Here is a 26,905-nt window from a genome sequence, read left to right as displayed (position 1 = left end):
TCTTAGCTACTGTTGTATCGACATGTTTTGACCATGACATTTTACAATCCAGGGTAACTCCAAGCAGTTTAGTCATCTCAACTTGGTCAATTTCCACATTTATTATAAGATTTATTTGAGGTTAAGGATTTAGTGAATGATTTGCCCCAAATACAATGCTTTTAGTTTTTGAAATATTTTTGGGGGACTAACTTTTTCCTTGCCACCCCCTCTGAAACTAACTGCAGCTCTTTGTTAACCTCTCTAGGGTAGGTGGCACCAAATCGTCCCACCTACGTAACAGCCAGTGGAATCCTGTGGCGCGTTATTCAAATACCTTAGAAATGCTATTACTTCAATTTCTCAAACGTATGACTATTTTACAGCATTTTAAAGACAAGACTCTCGTTAATCTAACCACACTGTCCGATTTCAAAAAGGCTTTACAACGAAAGCAAAACATTAGATTATGTCAGCAGAGTACCCAGCCAGAAATAATCAGACACCCATTTTTCAAGCTAGCATATAATGACACAAAAACCCAGAAGACAGCTAAATGCAGCACTAACCTTTGATGATCTTCATCAGATGACACACCTAGGACATTATGTTATACAATACATGCATGTTTTGTTCAATCAAGTTCATATTTATATCAAAAACCAGCTTTTTACATTAGCATGTGACGTTCAGAACTAGCATACCCCCCGCAAACTTCTGGCGAATTTACTAACAATTTACTAAATTACTCACGATAAACGTTCACAAAAAGCATAACAATTATTTGAAGAATTATAGATACAGAACTCCTCTATGCACTCGATATGTCCGATTTTAAAATAGCTTTTTGGTGAAAGCACATTTTGCAATATTCTAAGTAGATAGCCCGGCATCACAGGGCTAGCTATTTAGACACCCAGCAAGTTTAGCCTTCACCAAACTCCGATTTACTATTAGAAAAGTTTGATTACCTTTGGTGTTCTTCGTCAGAATGCACTCCCAGGACTTCTACTTCAATAACAAATGTTGGTTTGGTCCCAAATAATCCATAGTTATGTTCAAACAGCGGTGTTTTTTTTGTGCGTTCAAGACGCTATCCGAATGGTAAATAAGGGTTACGAGCACGGCGCATTTCGTGACCAAAAAATTCTAAATATTCCATTACCGTACTTCGAAGCAAGTCAACCGCTGTTTAAAATCAATTTTTATGCCATTTTTCTCGTAAAAAAGCGATAATATTCCGACCGGGAATCTGCGTTTAGGTAAATAGACGACAGAAAATAAAGCACGGGATCGACTCGTGCACGCGCCTACGCCCATTATCCTCTTATCGGCCACTTGCCAAAAGCGCAAATGTGTTTCAGCCTGGGGCTGGAATGACATCATTCAGCTTTTTCCCGGGCTCTGAGAGCCTATGGGAGCCGTAGGAAGTGTCACGTTACAGCAAAGATCCTCAGTCTTCAATAAACAGAGACAAGAAGAACAAGATCTTGTCAGACAGGCCACTTCCTGTTCAGAATCTTCTCAGGTTTTTGCCTGCCATATGAGTTCTGTTATACACAGACACCATTCAAACAGTTTTAGAAACTTTAGGGTGTTTTCTATCCAAAGCCAATAATTATATGCATATTCTAGTTACTGGGTAGGAGTAGTAACCAGATTAAATCGGGTACGTTTTTTATCCGGCCGTGTAAATACTGCCCCCTAGCCCTAACAGGTTAAATGTTGCAGTGATTTCACTCGCTGAAGTAGCTGACGTGTATAGTGTTGAGTCATCCGTATACATAGACACATTGGCTTTACTCAAGGCCAGTGGCATGTCATTGGTAAAGGTTGAAAAAAGTAAGGGGCCTAGACAGCTGCCCTGGGGAATTCCTGATTCTTATTTGAATTATGTTGGAGAGGCTTCCATTAAAGAACACCCTCGGTGTTCTGTTAGACAGGTATCTCTTTATCCACAATATAGCAAGGCGTATAAAGCCATAACACAAGTTTTCCAGCAGCAGACTATGATTGATAATGTCAAAGGCTGCACATCATCAATTTCTCGAAGCCAATCATCAGTCATTTGTGTAAGTACCATGCATGTCCTTCCCCGTAAGCGTACTGAAAGTCTGTAGTCAATTTGTTGACATGAAAATAGCATTGTATCTGGTCAAACACAATTTTTTTCCCAAAAGTTTAGTAAAGGTTGGTAACAGGCTGATGAGTCTGCTAACTTAGACCGGTAAAGGGGGTTTTACTATTATTGGGTATTGGGATTACTTTTGCTTCGATCCAGGCGTGAAGGAACACACTTTCTAGTTGGCTTAGATTGAAGTTATGGCAATTAAGAGTGGCAATATCGTCCGCTATTATCCTCAGTAATTTTCCATCCAAGACAAAATTATTGTTGTCTACCAACAATGACAAGCCACCGGGGTGGTGGCTTGTCATTGTTGGTACACAACAATAATTTTTTCACCTCTTCCACACTTTACAGAATTGAAAATTACAATGCTTGTCTTTCATAATTTGATCAGTTATACTTGGATGTGTAGTGTCAGCATTTGTTGCTGGCGTGTCATGCCTAAATTCGTTAATCTTGCCAATGAAACAATCATTAAAGTAATTGGCAATATCAGTGGGTTTTGTGATGAATGAGTCATCTGATTCAATCAATGATGAAGTGGAGTTTGCCTTTTTGCCCAAAATTCCATTTAAGGTGCTTAATCTTTTTACTATCATTCTTTATAAAATTTACTTGTTTCATAGTGTAGTTCTTTTTATTCAGTTTAGTCACATGATTATTCAATTTTCAGTACCTTTGCCAATCGGTTGTGCAGCCAGAATTTTGCCTCATCCCTCTCAACCATACAGTTTTTCAATTCCTCATCAATCCACAGGGATTTAACAGTTTTTAGTCATTTTTGTAATGGGTCCATGCTTATTAGTAACTGGAATAAGTAATTTCTTTCCTTTTTCCACATTTTTGTTACTTTACAGCCTTATTCTAAAACGGATTTAAAAAAAGTCCATTCTACTCACAAATACCCCATAATGACAGTGTTTTTCCCCTTCAAATGTATATGTAAAAAATACAGATGCCTGATTAACTTAAGTATTCATACCCTTTGCTATGAGACTTGAAATTGAGCTCAGGTGCATCCTTTTTCCATTGATCATCCTTGACGTTTCTTCAACTTGATTGGAGTCCACCTGTGGTAAATTAAATTGATGATTTCGAGAGGCACACATCTGTCTATATAAGGTCCCACAGTTGACAGTGCATGTTAGAGCAAAAACCAAGCCATGAGGTCGAAGGGAATTGTCCGTTGAGCTCCGAGACGGGATTGTGTTGAAGCACAGATCTGGGGAAGGGTGCCCCAAAGAATTCTGCAGCATTGAAGGTCCCCAAGAATACAATGGCCTCCATCATTCTTAAATGGAAGAAGTTTAGAACCACCAAGACTGTTCCTAGATCTGACCAAACTGAGCAAACGGGGGAGAAGGGCCTTGGTCAGGGAGATGACCAAGAACCCGATGGTCACTCTGACAAAGCTCCGGAGTTCCTCTGGAGATAAGAGAACCTTCCAGAAAGACAACCATCTCTGCAGCACTCCACCAATCAGGTGGCGGAGTGCTCAGTAAAAGGAACATGACAGCCCTCTTGGAGTTTGCCAAAAACACCTAAAGGACTCTGACCACGATAAACAAGATTCTCTGGTGTGATGTAACCAAGATTGCCAAGCGTCACATCTGGAGAGAACCTGGCACCATCCCTACGGTGAAGCATGGTGGTGGCAGCATCATGCTGTGGGGATGTTTTCTAGCGGCAGGGACTGAGAGACTAGTCAGGTTCGAGGGAAAGCTGAACAGAGCAATGTACAGAGAGCCGTGATGAAAACCTGCTCTAGAGCACTCAGGACCTCCGACTGGGGGCGAAGGTTCACCTTCCAACAGGACAGAGAACCTAAGCACACAGCCAAGACAATGCAGGAGTGGCTTCGGGACAAGTTTCTGAATGTCCTTGAGTGGCCCAGCCAGAGCCCGGACTTGAACTCAGTCGAACATCTCTGGAGAGACCTGAAAATTACTCTTGTGTTACTGACTTGTTGCACCCTCGACAACTACTATGATTATTATTATTTGACAATGCTGGTAATTTATAAACATTTGAACATCTAGGCCATGTGCTGTTATAATCTCCACCCGGCACAGCCAGAAGAGGACTGGCCACCCCTCATAGCCTGGTTCCTCTCTAGGTTTCATCCTAGGTTTTGGCCTTTGAAGGGAGTTTTTCCTAGCCACCGTGCTTCTACACCTGCATTGCTTGCTGTTTGGGGTTTTAGGCTGGGTTTCTGTACAGCACTTTGTGATATCAGCTGATGTAAGAAGGGCTATATAAATACATTTGATTTGATTTGAAAATAGCTGTGCAGCGACGCTCCCCATCCAACCTGACAGAGATTAAGAGGATCTGCAGAGATCCTCAAATACAGGTGTGCGACGCGTGTAGTGTCATACCCAAGAAGACACAAGGCTGTAATCGCTACCAAAGGTGCTTCAAGAAAGTACTGAGTAAAGGGGCTGAATGCTTCTGTAAATGTAATATTTCATTTTTATTTGTAATACATTTCTAAACCTGTTTTTGCTTTGTCTTTATGGGGTATTGTGTAGATTGTTGAAAAAAAAAAAAAGAAATAATACATTTTAGAATCGTGCTGTAAAGTGAAGGGGTCTGAATACTTTCCGAATACACTGTAAATGTGTCAAGTGCAGCATCTGGTTGCTCCTCATTACAAACCACAGGCCAACAAATATTCTTTACATCAACAACATAGGAATCACTACAATACTTATTATATAACCTCTTATACACTATATTAGGTCCAGCCTTTGGAACTTTGGTTTTCCTAGATATGGCTACTATATTGTGATCACTACATCTGATGGATTTGGATACTGCTTTTAAAGAGAATTTCTGCAGCATTATTAAAAATGTGATCGATACATGCTGATTATTTCATTCTTGTGCTGTTTGTAACTAACCTGGTATGTTGACTAATAACCTGAACCAGGTTGCAGGAATGAGTTACACTTTGAAGCATTTTCTTGAGTGGGCAGCTTGATGAAAGCCAGCCAATATTTAAATCACCCAGAAAATATACCTCTGTTGATATCATATGCGTTTCACACGTTATCCAGATACTGACTGTTAGCACTTGGTAGTCTATAGCAGCTTCCCACAAGAATGGGCTTTAGGTGAGGCAGATGAACCTGTAGCCATATTACTTCAACAGTATTTAACATGAGATCCTCTCTAAGCTTTACAGGAATGTTGTTCTGAATATAAACGACAATACCTCTACCAATACCTCTATTTGAGTTTCTTCTAAGTAGCCACCCTTTGCCTTGATGACAGCTTTGCACACTCTTGGCATTCTCTCAGCCAGCTTCTTGAGGTAGTCACCTGGAATGCATTTCAATTAACATGTGTGCCTTATTCAAAGTTAATTTGTGGAATTTCTTTCCTCAATGCGTTTGAGGCAATCAATTTTGTTATGACAAGGTAGGGGTGGTATACAGAACATTAGCCCTATTTGGTAGACACAGAGTAGGTGAACGGATGATCTCTGCATGTGTGGTAACCACATGGAGGAGGTGTGGGGGTGCTTTGCATGGTTACCACAGCATTCTGCAGCGATACGCCATCCCATCTGGTTTGGGCTTAGTCCAACTATCATTTGTTTTTCAACAGTACAATGACCCAACACACCTTCAGGCTGTGTAAGGGCTATTTGACCAAGGACAGTGATGGAGTGCTGCATCAGATTAGTAGGCCTCCACAATCACCCGACCTCAACCCAATTGAGATGGTTTGGGATGAGTTGGACTGTGGCGTGAAGGAAAAGCAGCCAACATGTGCTCAGCAAATGTGGAAGTCCTTCAAGACTGTTGGAAAAGCATTCCAGGTGAAGCTGGTTGAGAGAATGCCAAGAGTGTGCAAAGCTGTCATCAAGGCAAAGGGTGGCAACTTTGAAGAATCTCAAATGTAAAATATATTTTGATTTGTTTAACACTTTTTTTTTTGGTTACTACATGTGCTATTTCATAGTTTTGATGTCTTCACTATTATTCTACAGTGTAGAAAATAGTACAAATAAAGAAAAACCCTTGAATGAGTAGGCGTGTTCAAATGTTTGACTGGCACTGTGTTAGCTATTTTTAGCACTTTTCTAAGATGTTTTGAATTGCTTCAAAAAAATAAAAAATAATTAACTAGGCTATTTAGTTAACAAATTCTTATTTACAATGATGGCCTAGGAACAATGGGTTAACTGCCTTGTTCAGTGCAGAATGACAGATTTTTACCTTGTCAGCTCTGGGATTTGAGCTTGCAACCTTTCGGTTACTGGCCCACCGCTCTAACCGCTAGGCTATCTGCCGCTTTACTGGAAAGCTTAGCAGAAGTAGATATGCTCGTGTTATTTATGTTAGTGCAGTGTGAGCTACTCACAGTGGATGTCCTACTAGGGCACACCGCCTCAGTGCTAACAGTATAACTGTGTTTCATAGGCACATGATTACTGCATACAATAGCTGTAGGATCAGCAGAGACATACATTTGGTTACTTACGTTGTCTTTCAACGCCCCTGGGATAATGTACATTTGCTGAAGCGTTATGACAACTCAGCGACACAATGGTAGGGATTAACTGAGCTGGGCTTGGGTCATTTGTCTCAACTCAGCCTTATAATCTGTGTAAGGATCCAGTACCCCAGATGATTTGGGTGGATCCCATCCTCATTAGAAAGCAAGCTTTTCTTCCCAGGAGGTATCAGAATTGTCCAATAGTCGCGTAGCCAGTTATGGAGGGCTAAAAGTCTACAGAAAAGTACAAAGCTAGTAATTGAATTATTCTTCAGAATTGCTTCTTTAATCAACATTTTGACAGTCTACATTTTCACCAGAATGTCCACATAGACACCTATTTTAATTAGAATAATCATTACCCCTAAATTTTACCTAGAGAAATGTTTTGTGTTGGCTATATTGTTTGATGTAATTTAATACTCTAGGATTTAGGATATAGCAGTTACAGGTAAAAAATAAATAAATGTTATACTACTTCCTTAGGCCCAGTGGTGTAAAGTACTTCAGTAAAAATACTTTAAAGTTCTACTTAAGTAGTTTTTTGGGCGTGTCTGTACTTTCTATTTCAATTTTTTACTACTTTTGCTTCACTACATTCCTTAAGAAAATATTGTACTTTTTACTCCTTACATTTCCCTTGACACCCAAAAGTACTCGTTACATTTTGAATACTTAGCAGGACAGGAAAATAATCCAAATTCATGCGCTTATCAACCGAACATCCCTGGTCATCCCTACTGCCTCTGATCTGGCAGACTCACTAAGCACACATGCTTTGTTTGTAAATGATGTCTGTGTTGGAGTGTGCCCCTGGCTTTCTGTAAAAAATAAATGAAAAATAAAGAAGCAAAACTAGAAAATGGTGCTGTCTGGTTTGCTTATATAAGGAATTTTAAAAATTATTTATACTTTTACTTTTGGTACTTAAGTATGTTTTAAACCCAATACTTTTACTCAAGTAGAAATTTACTGGATGACTTTTACTTGAGTCATTTTCTATTAAGGTATCTTTACTTTTACTGAAGTATGACAGTTACAGGTACTTTTTCCACCACTGCTTAGATCTACACCAATACGACCTTGTCAGAAAATCCAATGGAGAGGGGGGCTGGAAATGACAGTAGGAGAGGAAAATAATGTCTGTTTAGGCTGCTTTCTGTGTCCTTGATTGCCTCTGTCCCTCTCTGGGGCACCTCCCCCTGTGGCTCTGGCACACATAGGGGCTGAGTGTCTGGCCCGGCCTGCCTTGTGGAGGAAGTGGCTGTGCTTCTTATCTCTCATTCACTCCTTCCCTCTCCCAGCTCCTCTGCATTCTCAGCTGGCAGACGTCTGCTATCTTAGGGTGGCTAGGAAGTTGTGTGTTTATGCGAGTTTGCTTTTGCTCCTATACAGTGAGTTTGCTCAATGCCTAGAGATGTCCATTCAATTTCAGTAGATAAAAAAAATTTGGGCACAAGATATCTGCCACAACAATTAGTGGTTCCTGAATTACCATTTGGGCATTGACTACATCATAATGTAGCAGTGCATGCTTTAAGAAAATAGTTTTTATATTTTCATTTTTATGTTTAGCTCACATTTAAAAGTATGTATTAAGGAGTCTGTAATGGAATATATGTGTCAACGAATGTAGACATTAATAAAAGCATTTCGGTGTCTTCAATACGCCCCTCCCGTCAGTCATCCAGGGTTTATACACATCATTGGTTGACCCTGTTGGCTTGTGGGAGGTTGGCATGAGAACATGGCATGCCCCATCAATTTGCAATGAGTAATAATAAAACCAGACTCATCAATGTTTAAATAAAGTTTTTGATATTTTATTGCAGGAGGCTGGTTCTGGAGGTGAGACCGGAGGACCAGACTCAATGAGTTTCCAGCGAAATGTCAGAGAAGTCAGGGCAGAGCACCAAGGCAAAGGATGGCAAGACCAAGTATGCAACCCTTAGCCTCTTCAACACATACAAGGGCAAGTCTCTGGAGACCCAGAAAACTGCAGGTATGCTAAACACACACTCACTCACATACCCACTTCATGTCTGCCTCAACTTGTCCAGGGGCTAGGGGTCGATTTGGGATTGCTATAATAAATTCTGCTTCTAGCTTAATGTCTAAATGTTCTATGCCCTCTCCTCTCCCTCGGTTCAGTTGCTGCCAGACATGGGCTCCAGAGTTTGGGAAAGGTTGCCGTCAGTCGACGCATGCCCCCCCCTGCCAACCTGCCCAGTTTGAAGGCAGAGAATAAGGGCAACGACCCCAACGTTAACATCGTCCCTAAGGACGGCAGCGGCTGGGCCTCCAGACCTGAGGGAGGAGACGAGAGGTGAGATACCAGGGCTGCCCCTGAATGAAATCTACACACACTATTACCATGCCTGTCCTCAGGTTGTTTCTCAGCCATAATAATAATAATAATAATAATAATAATAATAATAATAATAATAATAATAATAATAATAATAAACGACTTCTCTCCATTATCTCTTTCTCTCTCCTCTTTGTTGTATGTATCAGGCAGTCTGAGACCCCCCCTCCCCAGCCTAAGCCCGCAGCCCCCCAACCCCCAGAGGTCTCGTCCTCTATAGGGGGCAGCAGATCCTGGGCCAACAGCAAGCCAGCACCACAGCTAGAAGGAGGAGCCCCTCGTGTGAGCAGTCAGTTCCACCAGGAGTTCCCCAGTTTGCAGGCAGCTGGGGAGGCGGAGAAAGGGGAGGGGCAGGAGGAGGAGCCTTATGGACCTGGACCCAGCCTCAGACCTCAGAGTATGAACACTCACATAATCATACATGCACATTTCCCCAGTTTCAGTCCTCAGAACATGAGCATTACTCCTTTCTACCTGCTACTCATGGACCAAACTTCCTGACCCAATGGTTGTTACTCTACAACAGAAATTACTCTTGTGTTGTCTCTCATCCAGGGTGGGAAATTAACACCCACCACCTGCCAAATGCGGGTAGATTTTGGCGTTGGCGGGTAAGAATGTCTATTTCACCAGCCACGTTGGCGGGTGGTCACATAGAGCATTTGGGAACAGTCTTTATCAATTTAATTGACCCAAAAGGCTACTTAATTCTTTACATTCCTGGAAATTGGCCTAAATAGTTAGGGCAAAATTGAAATGTTTCTTACAGAAGAAATATGCATAACAATGGTAGCAATTGAAAGGGAACAGTTTGGAGATAATGCGAGAATGATTAGACCAAAGGTGAGGACACAACAGTTTACCTGACACAAGTCTGAATCCCAACATTACACTGTTGATTTGATGTGCATTTTACCTTTTCACCTCATTTGTTGAAAACTAATTCTGAAAATACTCTGGATACATTCAGTAACATAATATTTCCTGGAATATGTGGGGCAAGTGCAACATTAGACAATTAAATTACAAGGGTTTGAGTGAGCATAATAATTGGTATCTGTAGGTGGCCACGCACCTCAAGTGTGCAAAATTCCAAAGTAATTTGAATGCACTTTTGACCCAAATAAGATTCAACTACACTGAGTGTACAAGACACCCATTTTTGTCCTCAGAACAGCCTCAATTCGTCAGCGCATGAACTCTACAAGCTGTCAAAAGCGTTCCACACTTAAATCTTTTGTTTTGCCCATTCACCCTCTGTTTGGCGCACACACACACACAATCCATGTCTCAATCGTCTCAAGGCTTAAAAATCCTTCTTTAACCTGTCTCCTTCCCTTCATCTACACTGATTTGAAGTGGATTTAACAAGTGGCATCAATTTTGGATCATAACTTTCACCCTGATTCACCTGGTCAGTTTTTCATTTTTTTTGCTCTCCTAGTTGTGCCATTGAGGAACTAGCGCGAGCACACTTGTTGTTTTTGTTTGGAACACAACCCTGCATTCCCACCATCACACAATTACTGTTTACACAATCCAAGAACAGTCCATTATAAATTGCAATCTGGAGCAGGTGGGCGTCATTTGAAAACCTGTTATTTTGCCAACATGACTAGTTAAAATGATAAAATACAGTATTAATGTTAGGCTTTCACAGTGCAATTCAGGGAAACGGATCATTTTGGTGCGCATAGAAAGGAGTCGAGTGCGTTCAGGTGCGTGTGCTGTTGTACATTTCTTTCACAATAGACGAGCACAGGCTCATTTTGTTCAAAACAACCCAGGTTATGACATTTTATTAACTGTACATCAAGCATAGTGATCATAAGTGTTGACACTGTATATGACATGAGTTTATGATATGGAAATGTGAAGTGCACATTTTGACTCAGTTGTTTGCTTGTATGACATCAAAGCGGTATTTATAATCCTCAACATCTCACCTTTTAAAATACATACAGTGCATTCGGAAAGTATTCCGACCCCTTGACTCTCTCCACATTTTGTTACGTTACAGCCTTATTCTAAAATTGATGTAATTGTTTTTTTCCCCTCATCAGTCTATGCACAATACCCCATAATGACAAAGCAAAAACAGCTTTTTAGACATTTTCACTAAATTTCTAAAAATAAATAACTGATCACATTTACATAAGTATTCAGAGCCTTTACTCAGTACTTTGTTGAAACACCTTTGGCACCGATTCCAGCCTCGAGTCTTCTTGGGTATGACGCTACAAACTTGGCACACCTGTATTTGGGCAGTTTCTCCCATTCTTCTCTGCTGATCCTCTCAAGCTTTGGCTGGTTAGATGGGAAGCATTGCTGCACAGCTATTTTCAGGTCTCTCCAGGGGGTTCAAGTCCGGGCTCTGGCTGGGCCACTCAAGGACATGCCAAGACTTGTACCAAAGCTACTCCTGCATTGTCTTGGCTGTGTGCTTAGGGTTGTTGTCCTGTTGGAAGGTGACCCTTTGCCCCAGTCTGAGCTCCTAACCTGCTCCAGAGCACTTTTCATCAAGGATTTCGCTGTACTTTGCTCTGTTCATGTTTCCCTCAATCCTGACTAGTCTTCCAGTCAATGCCGCTGAAAAGCATCCCCACAGCATGATGCTGCAGCCGCCATGCTTCACCGTAGGGATGGTGCTAGGTCTCCTCCAGATGTGATGCTTGGCATTCAGGCCAAAGAGTTCAGTCTTGGTTTCATCAGAGCAGAGAATCTCATGGTCTGAGAGTCCTTTAGGTGCCTTTGGCAAACTTCAGGCAGCCTGTTGTGCCTTTTTCTGAGGAGTGGCTTCCGTCTGGCCACTCTACCATAAAGGCTTGATTAGTGTAGTGCTGCAGAGATGGTTGTCCTTCTGGAAGATTCTCCACATTGGAACTCTGGATCAGCTATGTTCTTGATGACTGCATAATTATTTTGGTAACCTTCCCCAGATCTTTGCCTCTATGGACAATTCCTTAGACTTCATGTCTTGGTTTTTGCTCTGACATAGACAGGTGTGCCTTTCCAAATCATGTCCAATCAATTGAATTTACCACAGGTGGACTCCAAGTTGTAGAAACATCTCAAGGATGATCAATGGAAACAGGATGCGCCTGAGCTCAATTCCGAGTATCTTAGCGAAGGGTCTGAATATTTATTTAAGGTATCTGGTTTTAATTTGGATAAATTTGCAAACATTTCTAAAAACCTGTTTTCACTTTGTCATTATGCGGTATTGTGTGTGTAGATTGAGGAAAAACATTTATTGAATCCATTTTAGAATAAGGCTGTAACGTAACAAAATGTGGGGAAGTGAATACTTTTCAAATGCACTGTAGTCCTCTTAATTTACAGCATTTCCCTCACTCAAACCATGTTTCCATCCTCAGTTTTTATGCCAGTAAAGTCGTGACAGCTGTGATGGAAACAGGAAGTTGCACAGCTATTTTCAGGTCTTCCCAGAGATGTTTTCTGGTTCAAGTCCGGGCTCTGGCTGGGCCGCTCAAGGACATTGAAACTTGTCCCGAAGCCACTCCTTTATTGTCTTGGCTGTGTGCTTAGGGTCTTTCTCCTGTTGAGCATGGAACACTCAAAAAAACTTTAATTCATGAACTTTTAGTTCGTTGTTTTTTATCATTAAAACACTCAAATACTTTTATTGTTCTCCTAAATGTATTTGTGTTCTAAATTTAGGAGCACAGTGTCCTTGTAAAAAAAAAATATATATATATATATATATATATATATATATATATATATATATATATATTATAAAAAAAAGTCAGTGTAGAGCCCAAAGCTATAATAATAATTATAATAAGCCATATCACTCAGCATTTTGTGGCAGGCAATTTTTTGATTCTTGATGTTTAGTTGTAGAACTGTTTTTACTATTGTTACTATTGTATCTGAATTGTTTATTTTAACATACATGGGTTAACCCACTAGAGCACTGGTTCCCAAACTTTTTATAGTCCCGTACCCCTTCAAACATTCAACCTCCAGTTGCGTACCCGCTCTAGCTCCAGGGTCAGCGCAATCTCAAATGTTGTTTTTTGCCATCATTGTAAGTCTGCCACACACACACTATACAATACATTTATTAAACATAAGAATGAGTGAGTTTTTGTCACCACCCGGCTCATGGGAAGTGACAAAGAGCTCTTATAGGACCAGGGCACAAATAATAATATAATAATGATCAATAATTTTGCTCTTAATTTATTCATCTTACATACAAACTTTATTTGTTCATCGTAAATTGTGTAACTCAACACAGGTTAATGAGAATGGTGTGCTTGAAAGGATGCACATAACTCTGCAATGTTGGGTTGTATTGGAGAGAGTATGTCTTAAATCATTTTCTACACACAGTCTGTGCCTATTTAGTTTTCATGCTAATGAGGGCCGAGAATCCACTCTCACACAGGTACGTGGTTGCAAAGGGCATCTGTGTCTTAACAGTGCGTTTTGCCAAGAAAGGATACTCTGAGTGCAGCCCAATTCAGAAATCTGGCAGTGGCTTCTGATTATGTTCCATTTTCACAGAACCGCTTGTTGCAATTTCGATGAGGCTTTCTTGTTCAGATGTCGGTAAGTGGACTGGAGGAAGGGCATGAAAGGGATAACGAAACCAAGTTGATAACCAGTGCACTTTTGTATGTTGTGAAAAGCGTTACATGGTCGCTGTCCATATCATTGCATAATGCAGAAAATACACGAGTTCAGGGGCCTTGCTTTAAGAAAGTTAACCATTTTCACTGTAGTATCCAAAACGTCTTTTAAGCCGTCAGACATTCCCTTGGCCGCAAGAGCCTCTCGGTGGATGCTGCAGTGTACCCAAGTGGAGTCGGGAGCAACTGCTTGGAAGCGCCTTACCACTCCACTATGTCTCCCTCTCATGGCTTTTGTGCCATCAGTACAGATACCAACACATCTTGACCAGTCCATTTGATGTCACAAAGCTGTCCAGTACTTTAAAAATATCCTCTCCTGTTGTCCAGGTTTCCAGTGGTTTGCAGAAGAGGATGTCTTCCTTAATTGACCCCCCATAAATGTAACGGACATATACCTGGAGCTGTGCCAGGCCCGCCACGTTTGTTGACTCATCCAGCTGTAACGCATATAATTCACTTGCTTGTATGCGAAGCAGTAATTGTTTCAAAAATCTCCTGACATGTCACTGATGTGTCGTGAAACAGTGTTGTTTGATGAAGGCATTGTCTGTGTCGTTTTTTTGGCCTTTTCCCTAGCATTGTCCCAGCCATTTTCGCGGCAGCAGGAAGAATTAAGTCCTCCACAATAGTATGGGGCTTGCCTGTCCTAGCCACTCGGTAGCTCACCATATAAGACACTTCTAGCCCCTTCTTATTAATGGTATCTGTTGCTTTTATACATGTCTTACTACTCGAAAGTCGTCTTAATTCTCGCTCAAAAAACTCCTGTGGCTTATTTTTCAAATTGGCATGTTTTTGTTTCTAAATGTCTGCGCAAGAATGAAGGTTTCATCGAGTTGTGAGAGAGTACTTTTGCACATATAACAGACTGTGGCTGAGGAAAGGCACTACCAATATAAGTGAACCCCAAATCAATGTAGTTCTCATCATATTTGCGCCTCTTCGATGGTCCAACGTCCCTGTCTGTTCAGTGTTTTCCCGGGTAAGGGGGCAGTAGCTCTTCGGCTACATCAGATTCACAGCTGTCAGTGTCCATGCTAGCTGGGCTAACAACGAATGTAGAATTTCTGATGCTAGCATTGGAAGCTAGAGGTCGACCGATTATGATTTTTCTGCGCCGATACCGATTTATTGGAGGACCAAAAAAAGCCGATACGGGTTAATCGGCCGTTTTTTTTATTTTTTAAATTTATTTGTAATAATGACAATTACAACAATACTGAATGAACACTTATTTTAACTTAATATAATACATCAATCAAATCAATTTAGCCTCAAATAAATAATGAAACATGTTCAATTTGGTTTAAATAATGCAAAAACAAAGTGTTGGAGAAGAAAGTAAAAGTGCAATATGTGCCATGTAAAACTAATGTTTAAGTTCCTTACTCAGAACATGAGAACATATGAAAGCTGGTAGTTCCTTTTAACATGAGTCTTCAATATTCCCAGGTAAGAAGTTTTAGGTTGTTATTATAGGACTGTTTCTCACTATACCATTTGTATTTCATATACCTTTGACTATTGGATGTTCTTATAGGCACTTTAGTATTGCCAGTGTAACAGTATAGCTTCCATCCCTCTCCTCGCCCCTACCTGGGCTCGAACCAGGAACACATCGACAACAGCCACCCTCGAAGCATCGTTACCCATCGCTCCACAAAAGCTGCGGCCCTTGCAGAGCAAGGGGAACAACTACTCCCAAGTCTCAGAGCGAGTGACGTTTGAAACGCTATTAGCGCGCACCCCGCTGATTAGCGAGCCATTTCACATCGGTTACACCAACCTAATCTCGGGAGTTGATAGGCTTGAAGTCATAAACAGCTCAATGCTTGAAGCACAGTGAAGAGCTGCTGACAAACGCACAAAATTGCTGTTTGAATAAATGCTTACGAGCCTGCTGCTGCCTACCATCGCTCAGTCAGACTGCTTGATCAAATCATAGACTTAATTATAACATAACACACAAATACGAGCCTTTGGTCATTAATATGGTCGAATCCGGAAACTATCATTTCGAAAACAAAACGTTTATTCTTTCAGTGAAATACGGAACCGTTCTGTATTTTATCTAACGGGTGGCATCCCTAAGTCTAAATATTGCTGTTACATTGTACAACCTTCAATGTTATGTCATAATTATGTACAATTCTGGCAAATTAATTACGGCCTTTGTTAGGAATAAATGGACTTCACACAGTTAGCAACGAGCCAGGCGGCCCAAACGGCTGCATATACCCTGACTGCTTGCACGGAACGCAAGAGAAATGACACAATTTCCCTAATTATAAGAAATTCATGTTAGCAGGCAATATTAATTAAATATGCAGGTTTAAAAATATATACTTGTGTATTGATTTTAAAGAAAGGCATTGATGTTTATGGTTAGGTTTGGTGCAACAACAGTGCTAAATCATCACCCGTTTGGCGAAGTAGGCTGTGCTTCGATGAGAAATTAACAGGCACCGCATCGATAATATGCAACGCAGGACATGTTAGATAAACAAACTAGTAATATCATCAACCATGTGTAGTTAACTAGTGATTATGTTAAGATTGGCCGTTTTTTATAAGATACGTTTAATGCTAGCTAGCAACCTACCTTGGCTTCTTGCTGCCCTCGCGTAACAGGTTGTCAGCCTGCCACGCAGGCTCCTCGTGGAGTGCAAAGTAAGGCAGGTGGTTAGATCGTTGGACTAGTAACCGGAAGGTTGCAACAACGAATCCCCGAACTGACAAGGTAAAAATTTGTCATTCTGCCCCTGAACAAGGCAGTTAACCCACCGTTCCTAGGCCGTCATTGAAAATAAGAATGTGTTCTTAACTGACTTGCCTAGTTAAATAAAGGTGTAAAAAAATAAATAATAATCGGCCAAATCGGTGTCCAAAAATACCGATTTCCGATTGTTATGAAAACTTGAAATCGGCCCTAATTAATTGCTCATTCCGATTAATCGGTCGACCTCTAGTGTAAGCAGAACAGTAGAGCTGGTATGTGTCTCTATGGACTCGGGCCTTTTTTTTAACCATTTATCAATTTTCGAGCAAACGGAATGAGCAGCAGCTATGTTTGGCTACATACGGACCGTTAGTGGAATTCCCGCGAGAGAGTAACGGTTAATGTGATTGGATGTTAATTATTTGACTAGGCTACCTGTATTTCACTTTGTTATTTCGCTGAACACTAGATGGATTTTATTTTGAAACGAGGCTACTCAGATGAGAAAAAAAATTCACCCAAATGTGTAGCCCCGCTGGAAAATATAAATGAACTGTTTGAAAATGTGAAGGAAAGTTTTCATTTTTTTCGAATGGTTTTTATTTTATTTAAGTGTGAATCACGTTTTTATTTGGCGTACCCCCGTTTGGGAGTATCTGCCCTAGAGTAATCCCCATAGAAATCTGTCAGTTTAAGAAATGTTTTTTTTGCATTGGATGAGTCTCAATCATCACATCCGCTGATGTCGCCCTTCCGTATCTGCGTTGAAAGGTGACAGAGCTAGAGCGTTGTTTGTCAGACCATGAGACATCTCTTCTCACAGAATCGTCTGTAGCATCCAAACGGTTTGGCCTACAAACTATTATGACCCCTCTTTTGAAAGGTGAGACTTCGCTCTAGGAGGCCACAGGCCTTGCGACTATCTTTTTGTTCCATGTAGTGAATCTGTTATTCAATGCGTTTGAATGGGCTAATAGCAGTAAGGCCAAATTAAATGTTTCATCTAACGTTTCCTGATCTTTCTTATACCTCTCAGGTTGTCTACACTTGACATGTACATGCGACTTCTGCTATAAAAAATACAAAGATCAAATTGAAAAGATGAGTCTATACGCACAAAAGTCGCTTTGCTGTCTTTTTGTGTTCAGATCTGTCTGACCACTTCAGAAGGTGTTCAGGGATGCATTGTGCGGATTTCTCCTCAGTCTGGATCAATCAGGCTACGTCATCAGCACTCCTTCCACCAGTTTCCAGCAAACTTGTGTTTTGGGACCGAAGGGCACCTTTTTCATTATAACGTTGGAGGAAATATGTTCCTAGCGTGTGAGGAACGTGTTTGCTGGCCTCATAAATGCTAGCCAGCTAGCTAATATACAAAATAATAATTGGGGTTTGGCTAGAGTTATGCTAACCCATTTGCAATCCCATTAGCGTTGCTTGCTAGCTACAGAGATTAGCTGGCTAGTTAGCTACTGCCATCAGTTGTTTATCATATTTAGCCTATTCCACCATTTGTAGAATACCTACTGGCATTTGAATATAGCGTGGGAATAGGGAATCCGGACACACTGTAGACACATTTAAATGTAGGTGTAGATGCATGATGCGTTTTGAAATTCCATGATCAGAACTCTATGATCAAAATACTAAAGCTGCATGAACTGTCAATTCTAGACACAGTCTCAGATATAGGACAGACACTTCAGAATGTTTTGGGGGGGGAATTATCTGTTGTTCCATTGTAGTGAATCTGTTATTCAATGCGTTTTGAATGGGCTAATAGCAATATGGCCTTTTTCATTTTGCAAAACGTAAAAATAAAAACAATTATACTTCAAGGTCTTAAAATTCAAAATCAAATCGGTAAATGAGCCTTGGTATAACCTTCTTAAAACAATTCCATATAGCTTAGTAGAACCCTACCCTGGCTTAGACAGGGCTTAGACTGTTATGGGTTAAAAGACTTGGGTCACAAACACTTTATTGAATTGAGCTATATACCACATTACTTCTTACTAGTAATACATTTCTTGTTTTAGGAACATTCTAAAGCATAAACAAACAAAAAAATATTACAAAGCGTCCGTCGATTTTGAGTTTTTTTTGTTGTGTGTAATTATGGCGAGAAATATTTAATATTTTGCCTGGGAAAAAATCTGGGGGGTTGGTGGAACTAGAAGTTAATTTTCCACCGTGCTCTCCTCTCCTAGATGTTGGTAGTTGGCGAGAGGGCGGGGGCAGGAATCTGACCACAGGAGCCAGCCCTGAGATGGACAGCCGTGGGCCAGAGGAGGGTGGGTCGGCTTTCAGCACCCCTTCACCCCCTGGGGAGGCGGAGGAGGGGGGCAGAGTGCCCCCTAACGAGAAGGGAGAAGCCAGGGAGAGGCTGCCCCTGTCTGTCCAGCCTGCACCCCTCTCCTCCCAGCCCCAGCTACAATCCTCCTCCTCCTGTTCTGTGCCTGCCCAGCCTAAACTCAACGGGGGCCAGCAGGCCTCTGCCGGGGTGCCTCCCCAGTTCCACCCCCAGTTCAGGGGCATGATGCCACCCTATGTAAGTGATGGACTGAATGGTGTATTGATTTCTAGGGTTATTGATTTTACTTGGGGTATAAAAAGACATGGAATTACTTACATGATATGGGATGTTTTCTTGACAACAGTTGCTAGTTTGCCAGAAATTTCTGTGACTTTGCAGAGTAGGATTCTCCTGGTAATGGCCATGTGTTCCTGTTCTAGATGTTCCACGCGTACCCCAGAATGCCCTTTGCTCCAGTGCCAGGGAACATAAGATACCCTGTTCCACAGGATGGAGCCAGGTCAGTACACACACACCCTGCTACATCCCTACACACTCATCATTATTACATCACTGCGTTCATAGACCTCTCTTCATCCAGTCCCCAGTGGACTGACGCTCCTGTGTGTGTTGTGTCCCCAGGAGGGTCCGTCCCCAGCAGGGGCCCCCCCAGGCCTGGCTCAAGGATCCAGACAGACCCTCCATCATTAGCGCCACAGAGCTCAAAGAGCTTGACAACCTGGACACTGAAGCTGACGAGGGCTGGGCTGGTAATACTCATCTGTATTTATACATAACCATTTTTCACATGACGTTTTATTAGCATTTCATTTAAACGCCATGTAATGGTAACCCTCATCTCTCCCTGTCTGTTATCCAGGAGCGCAGATGGAGGTAGACTACACAGAGAAACTCAACTTCAGTGACGATGAGGAGAACCAAGCCGCCAAGGAGAAAGGAGAAAACTGGTGAGTCTCACTGAGGAAGGTGCTTCCTTTTCTGCCTCACTATCTGGATGTGACAGACTGGGTTTGTCCTGGGTTTGTCCTGGGTTATCTGTACTCCTTGAGACTGTTAGCCCGCTGAGCTTAAGCCTAGGCATTACCATGTAGCGCTAACAAACGACTAACCATCATGCTCGCTCTCTCAGGGAGTGGATCGGTAAAGTGGAGCGGATGAGGCCGCCGCGCCCCTCAGGCGGCCAGGAGGGCAGCAAAGGCTCATGGGTAGATGTAAGGGACCCCAGGGCGCCCTCCCCAGGCAGTATGGGGCAGTACAAGACCGGCCCACCACAGGACTACCAGGTGAGGCTGAGTATCTTTGGCTTGATGAGGGAGTCCTGGACTGATGCGCCATCAAGAGCTTTGCTATACGAGTTCCTTTTGGATGTTAGAGAACTTATGTCATATCTCTTTCCGTCTCTCCAGGGTCAGCCAGGTGGGCGCTCGGTAGGCAGCGGCGCCCCTCGCGTGGCCAAACCCCCCACCGCAGCTCCCTCTGGCGAGGAGGAGTCAGAGGCCTGGCGCCAGCAACGCAAGAAGCAGGACCTGTCGGAAGCAGTAGAAAGAGCCAGGCGGAGGAGAGAAGAGGAGGAGAAGAGGATGGAAGAGCAGAGACTTGCCGCCTGCGCAGAGAAACTTAAGCGCCTTAACGAGAAACTCCGCCCAGCAACAGAAGCCACGTCCGTCCCTGCCGCAGAGACAACTAATGAAGATATGGGAGCTGTGTGTGAAGACACACCCCCTTTGTCTGTTCCTCCCCCCATCTCCAGCCCTACACCTTCTCAGGCTGGCCCTCTCCCACAGCCCCTGACCATACCAGCCCCTCTCCAAGACAGAGAGAGGATGGACAGAGAGAGGATGGACAGAGAGAGGATGGAGAGCGAGAATGAGAGGATGGAAAGAGAGATGGAGAGAGTAGAGCCTATTGCGGACGAGAGTCAGTTTGTGCCTCGCCAGCCCAGCCCTCCAGTTCAAAGACCAGAGTCCATACCCCCAGAGCCTCAGCTCGGAGAGGGCCCCCTAGGTGAGGTGGGCCCCCTGAGCGAGGTAAGCCCCCTGGTGGATGAGAGCCAGACTGAGAGACTGATTCCCATGCCTATCCGAGACTACTTCAGCACCGATGAGAGTAGAGGTGAGCCCCCTGGCAGAGCCCTGTGTTTGCACCAACATAAATTAACCAGTTGCTTTACCTCCCACAGTTTCACTCCCAGCAAAGCAACACTTTCTGTATATTTCAATGAAGGTTTACAGTGTGACTGACTACTGTCTCTCTCTCTAGTGGAGGAGCGTGTGCCCCTGTCTCTGCCCCGTATTGACCCCCCCATTGGAGAGGACACCCCGGTGGCCCCCCCAGACCTGGAGGGAGAGGCAGGGGCTGCCATACGCCCCTCTCTCACCTCGGGATACTCCAAACAATTCCAGAAGTCTCTGCCCCCACGCTTCCTCAGGCAGCAGGTATTGGACTGGTGTTGCTTAGATTTGTTTTATACCCAATGTCACATCCAAAGTTCCTCTTGGGAAAAGTCAAGGTACCAAATAAAGTTAATTTCCATCTCTGGACTATGGAATCCTGAACTTTTAATGTTGTCCATGTTATTTTGAAGAGAAATTCCCTGAATCCAACTCTTACCTCTCTCTCCTTGCAGGAGCAGATGAAGCAGCAGCAGTGGCAGCAGCAACAGCAGCAGGGAGGTGGTGGTGGGACTGTGTCCCCGTCAGGAGGAGGTGCGGGTGGAGGAGGAAGTGTAGCTACCCCCCAGCAGCAGCAGCACCGCTCCCTGTACCAGCCTATCGGCCCCTCTCACCATCAGCAGCACCTGGCTAACATGGGCTTTGACCCCCGCTGGCTCATGATGCAGTCATACATGGACCCCCGCATAATGTCTGGAAGACCACCGCTCGACATGCCAAACATGCACCCTGGACCTGGTACGGAGATAATGATATACTGATACGTGTGTGTTTTCAGAGTTTTTAGTTTTGCTTGTCTTCTGTGGGTGTTGTTGCCCTGTGTGTGTTTTGATGTAAATAGACATATATTATTTTATAGCGTATACTGTATATAAACTGTAAAAGGTAATAATTTTGACCGGCCGTCCTCTTATCTATCTTGTCTCCAGGGCGGATGGGTCCTAAGCAGATCGTTCGTAGAGAAGCAGGGGACAAGTCCAGCTCCAGTTCTGACTCCTTTGACCACCTGACCAGGCCCATACGGGACCACAGTCTCCCCTCTGAAGCACGTACGGTGTGGGGGTCTGACCCGTACGCACAAACTGATCCCCTAACCTCCGTCACTCCCCCTAAAGGATGGGAGGACAAGGACACCAGGTGAGTGGACAACCCACCAATCAGGCTGCATCTCAGTACACCCCTGGTTTCCTCACCTCCACAGGGCATATGAATGAGAGGCAGCCACTTCTGTTGTTTGCAGAGTTTTTGATTAAAACATCTCTCTCGCTTTTCCCCAGGTTGGACTCTGGGTTGGAGCTGGACCGGGGTTCACCAGTTATTTACCCCAGCCAGGATATCAGTCCTCTTGAGCCCCGCAGCAAGACTGACTTCTTCAGAAACCCCACAGAGCCCCTGTCAGGGTTTGGCCCGGGCCCCGCGGAGGCTCCAGGATCCCTGCAGACAGAGAGAGGGCCTGGTGGGTCCCCCTTTGAGCCAGAGGAGCCTGGCCTGCCCACTGGAGAGGAGGTTGAGGCTCTGGGACAGGCCATGCTACAGAGGACCATCTCCCAGGGCTCCAGCCACTCACTCAAACTGGACGAGCCTAGGTTCGACAGCCTCCCCCTGGGCACAAAGACACTTGAGCTCCAGGATGCAGGGGAGAGGCCAGGCCCAGACGAACTGAAGCCTAGGAAAGAGCCTTTCTCCCAGACTGCTGTGGCCAACAACAGGCCCACCCCTCCATCCGACAGCCTCCACAAGCCAGAGAAGCTTCCCTTGTCAGCTCCTAGCAAGCAGAAGGCTGAGTTGCGTTTGGGAGGGAGGTCAGTGGCCGGCCGGAGGGAAGGGCCAGGGGGTGAGAGGCCTGTACGCAGGTCTGGACCCATTAAGAAACCTGTACTCCGAGACATGAAGGAAGAGAGAGAGCAGCGGGAGGAGAGAGAGCGACACAGAGAGAGAGGGGAGCGACCCAAGAAGGAGGAGCGAGGAGGAGCGAAAGCTGCCTTTGCAGCTGCTGCTGTGTCTGGGGGCCCCAGGGACAGGCCCCAGGGAGAAAGAGAGAGGGATGGGAAGAGGGAGGCCCCTGAGACTGAGGAGGGGTCTGTGAATGGCCCCCAGAGATCCAGAGACACACAGGCCCTGTCAGGAGCACAAACACCAGCCTCCCAGGACAACAAGACAGACAAACCAACGACCAATGACAAACACCCTGAACCTAAACTATCCTGTCGGAAGGAGTCCAACCTACCTCCAAGGGCCTACCGCCGTGAGGAGAGGGAGAGGGAGAGAGAGCGAGAAAGGGAAAGGGATCGGGAAAGAGAGATGGAGCGGGACAGAGAGAGAGACTGGCCGGCTGATGGTTTTCGAGCCAGAGGCAGAGGGGAGTACTACTCGCGAGGACGGAGTTTCCGGGGGACTTACAGTGGTCGAAATAGAGGTGGCCGGGGTCGTAGTCGAGGGGAGTACCCTTACCGGGAGCCGCGCTCGCGCTCAGACCTCCCAGCCGCCGGTGGTGGCATTGCCTTCCGCTGCTGCCGCGAAGAGAGCGAGACGCGCAGCGAGAGCTCTGACTTCGAGGTGATGCCCAAACGCAGGAGGCGCCGTGGCTCCAATACCGAATCGGAGAGCGAAGGAGGACGGGAGTCCGCTAGCGACACGGGAGCTTCAGACCGTGAGCCCAGCGCTAAACCACCCCGGCCGCTCCGCAGGGAACTACCAGGAGAGCCCCGCTCCGGACCACACAAACCTGGCTTTGGACCCCCTCACCTGGGAGAGAAAGGAGGGCTCAGGGGAGGAGACGAGGAGGGTAGGCCCAAGCCAGGCTTCCTGCCCAAAGGAGAGCCGTCACGGCGGGGGAGAGGGGGCCTGTACAGCAGGCGAGGGGGAGCCAGGGAGAGAGGAGGTCCTAGGTCAGCTCCTCTCAGACGTCCAGGAACCAGAGAGTTGTCCTCCCAGTGGCCCTCTAAACCCATGGAGACCTTCCGCCCTGAGGACACAGAACCCTCATCACGCTACGACAACCGGGACGCCCACTCTGACCGACGGCCTGTACGAGGGGACAGAGACCGTCCTTTTGAGGTGAAGAAGTTTGGGGAGGGGGGACCCCAGAGTAGCAGAGACAGAGAGAGGCCTCGTCGTCCTCGCCCAGCCCGACCCCCCAGACAGGACAAACCCCCCCGCTTCCGGAGGCTGAAGGAGAGAGAGGCTGCAGTATTAGCTGGAGGAGAGACAGGACCTGGATCCACCTCCACTGCCTCCCTCCCAGCCTTAGTGCGTGCCTCTGGGCCTGGCCCTGTCTCCCTGTCCCCTACCCTCTCCAGAGCTTCAGGGACCCCTGTCACCATGCCTGTAGAGGGGGGTCCCACAGCCGCTGACCTGCACCTGACCTCTGACCCAGCCCTGCCTGATGCCACCCCTCCCACCACCTCTGCCATGGGCACCAAGTCACCTGACTTTTCCAACCAGAACTCTTCTGACCAGGCCAACGAGGAGTGGGAGACGGCGTCAGAGAGCAGTGACTTTAACGAACGGAGAGAACGAGAGGAGAGGAGGGGAGCGCTGGAGGCTGCTAACACAGCTGCCCAGCCCTCAGCCCCAGCCCCCCTACCCCCTCAAGGCTCAGCACCCCCCAGTAGGACCCCCACTGAGGGAGGGATGACGCCCAAACGCGAAGCAGCGGGGCCTGCCTGGGCCAGGAGGAGTTTCTCCAGTCAGCGTCCGGTGGAGAGGCAGAACCGCAGGGGGAACAGCGGACCCAAACCTGGCCGCGGCTTCACAGGGGGGAAGGGAGAGAGGAGAGGAGGGGCCAAGGCTGGACGCAGAGGGTGAGTCATACACAGTGATTTGGTTTGACCTTAAGTCTTATGCCTTGACTGTTTGCATGTTAGATCTACTCACGGTTAACATAATGAACAATATCATACTATACAACCCGTGTGTGAGAGAGCGAGCGAGAGATTGTGAGAGAGAGAGGTATGGAAACGTGATCTTCCTGAAGGACAAATGTTTCATCTCCTTTCGTCTCCTGTTTTAATTGGTGAAGCGAGTCAGTGTATTTTCAGTCTGCTACCACTCTACTGTGGCCTCTGGAGGAGAATACACTGGGTACTCATCATCGCTCCCTTTCTGGTTGCAATACAGTAGTCTAAAGTGGTTTTCTTTCCTCGTCTCCTCTCCTTCACGTGCACTGATGTGAAGGCAATGTCCTCCATTACATCACTATGTCCTGGACTGTAGACCACTGATGATCCTGTAGTCTTTAGACCACCCTTTTTTTATGAAGCTGCTGCTTCTCTGTACAGTGGCCTTGTGTGTGTCTAATGTTTCTCTCCTCTCCTCCAGAGCTGCCCCGAACCCAGACTCAGCCCCAGGTGGGGGAGCAGTGCGCCCCGGGGGTAAAGATCCATCTGGACGCAGGAAGGACGAGGCCAAACAGACCAAACAGAAACCCAAGGAGAAGGAGAATGCTTTGTTGCAGTTTGACCTCAACAACTACGCCAGTGAGAGAGAGACACACACACACACACACACACACCTGCTCATACCCATTGAGGCTATCTAGTGTCCATCTTGAAATGTTTTGTTTTCCAAATATGCCACGAGTACTGTAATGTCATATTGGCCCAATACAGAATTCTACAGATTCTATTGTTCTAGAACTCGTACCATGTCCGTGGAACTGATGTGATGTCACTTCCTGTGTGCTGTCCTGTAGGTGTGGTGATCATAGATGACCATCCAGAGGTGACTACCTTAGAGGACACCCAGTCTAACACTGCAGATGACGGATTCACTGAGGTGGTCTCACGTAAACAACAGAAACGACTACAGGACGAGGAGAGGAGGAAGAAAGAAGAACAGACTACACAGGTGGGAGGGAGAGAGGGAGTGTGCACTTCACCACTGGGAGGCAATTGCTCCTTTATTGACTAGGGACACATTGACACAAGACTCCTATTCAAACTGAGGACCATAACATCTGACATCCCTAACCTGTATGTTGCATTGTGTGTCTGTTTACAGCACTATGGGAAGAAAGGATCAGGGGAGAAGGGGAGAGGAGGAGGAGGCAAGCTGCCTCCCAGATTCGCCAAAAAGCAGCAGCAGCAACAAGCATCGCAACAACAGCAAGCCTCACAGCCACAGCCCCCATCCCCCCCGAAAAAAAACAAGCCCCACCTCTCTGCCCCCCAGTTCCCTCCCCCTTCCCAGCCTGCTGCCTCTCCCCAGACTCTGGAGGGCTCTTTAACCCCCCTACCCTCCGCCCAGATCCCCACCACCGTGGACTTCAGCTCTAAGACCTCCCTGCCACCTGTGGCCCTGGCCACGCAGCCCCACAGCACTCTGGGTACGGAACTCTGGGAAAACAAGGTGGCCGGATCCACCGTCCTGCCCGACGTCAAGAAACGTGAGTGAAACAACCTTAAGACAGTCATATTTCACCAGAGATTACATTTTATTAGTGAAAACGTTCCAACTTATGACTAGGTAGGCTAGTGTTTCATATATAGGCTTGGTGTTATATGTTGTGTGTGTTTCAGTTGGACCTATCAGCCCTCCTCAGCCTCCTTCAGTCAGTGCCTGGAACAAACCTCTCAGCACCTTCACTGGGGCCGTCACTCCTGAGGTACAAACCTCCCTCTTTCTTTGCCTGGTAGCCATCTTGCGCAGTGTTTCACAACCTTTTGTACAACAGACTGACCAGCTATGGGTCTGTTCTGTTTCATTGTGGCTCTAAAGAAAGTATTGTGTGTTGTAGGGAGTCAAACCTGGCTCAGAAGGCAGTGTAGATCTGGGGATGGACAGGATCCAGTTTGGAGCCCCGTCCTCAGCTGGCAGTACAGACAGCGATGGTGTACCAGCCATGCTAGAGACTGGACCTGACAACAAACTACCTGCTCCTAAAGAACAGAGACAGAAACAGCCCCGTGCTGGGCCCATCAAAACACAGAAGGTAGGGTACTACATGTGCACACACGCATACACTCAATGAAATCCTCAGAAAATCAATAGATTGATTCGTTGTGGTTCTTCATAGTTTTTTACAAACTCTAACTGTCCCCTTCTCTCTCCTT

At 45.2% G+C, this 26,905-nt stretch overlaps 1 protein-coding gene across 6 annotated transcripts in view; it reads left to right on the top strand.

Moving 5' to 3' along the window:
* The window catches only part of LOC115192435 (protein PRRC2C), a 44,578-nt gene that overhangs the window by 8,471 nt on the left and 9,202 nt on the right, over positions 1–26,905 (top strand). For all 6 annotated transcript variants that reach the window (XM_029750930.1, XM_029750929.1, XM_029750931.1 and 3 more), the window contains exons 2-19: positions 8,446–8,615; positions 8,765–8,939; positions 9,131–9,378; positions 18,575–18,915; positions 19,101–19,180; positions 19,303–19,430; positions 19,541–19,628; positions 19,811–19,964; positions 20,088–20,793; positions 20,941–21,116; positions 21,308–21,590; positions 21,782–21,989; positions 22,130–24,655; positions 25,173–25,330; positions 25,546–25,700; positions 25,854–26,238; positions 26,372–26,457; positions 26,590–26,784. In XM_029750930.1, coding sequence (XP_029606790.1) covers positions 8,501–8,615; positions 8,765–8,939; positions 9,131–9,378; positions 18,575–18,915; positions 19,101–19,180; positions 19,303–19,430; positions 19,541–19,628; positions 19,811–19,964; positions 20,088–20,793; positions 20,941–21,116; positions 21,308–21,590; positions 21,782–21,989; positions 22,130–24,655; positions 25,173–25,330; positions 25,546–25,700; positions 25,854–26,238; positions 26,372–26,457; positions 26,590–26,784 — 6,207 coding nt within the window. In that variant the 5' untranslated portion in view covers positions 8,446–8,500. The remainder of the gene's footprint in view (positions 1–8,445; positions 8,616–8,764; positions 8,940–9,130; positions 9,379–18,574; positions 18,916–19,100; positions 19,181–19,302; positions 19,431–19,540; positions 19,629–19,810; positions 19,965–20,087; positions 20,794–20,940; positions 21,117–21,307; positions 21,591–21,781; positions 21,990–22,129; positions 24,656–25,172; positions 25,331–25,545; positions 25,701–25,853; positions 26,239–26,371; positions 26,458–26,589; positions 26,785–26,905) is intronic.

This window comes from Salmo trutta, chromosome 4 (genome assembly GCF_901001165.1).
Source record: "Salmo trutta chromosome 4, fSalTru1.1, whole genome shotgun sequence".
Lineage (NCBI taxonomy): Eukaryota > Metazoa > Chordata > Actinopteri > Salmoniformes > Salmonidae > Salmo > Salmo trutta.
The sequence above is the reverse complement of the archived record's forward strand: the minus strand, read 5'-3'. Positions and strand labels throughout refer to the sequence as shown.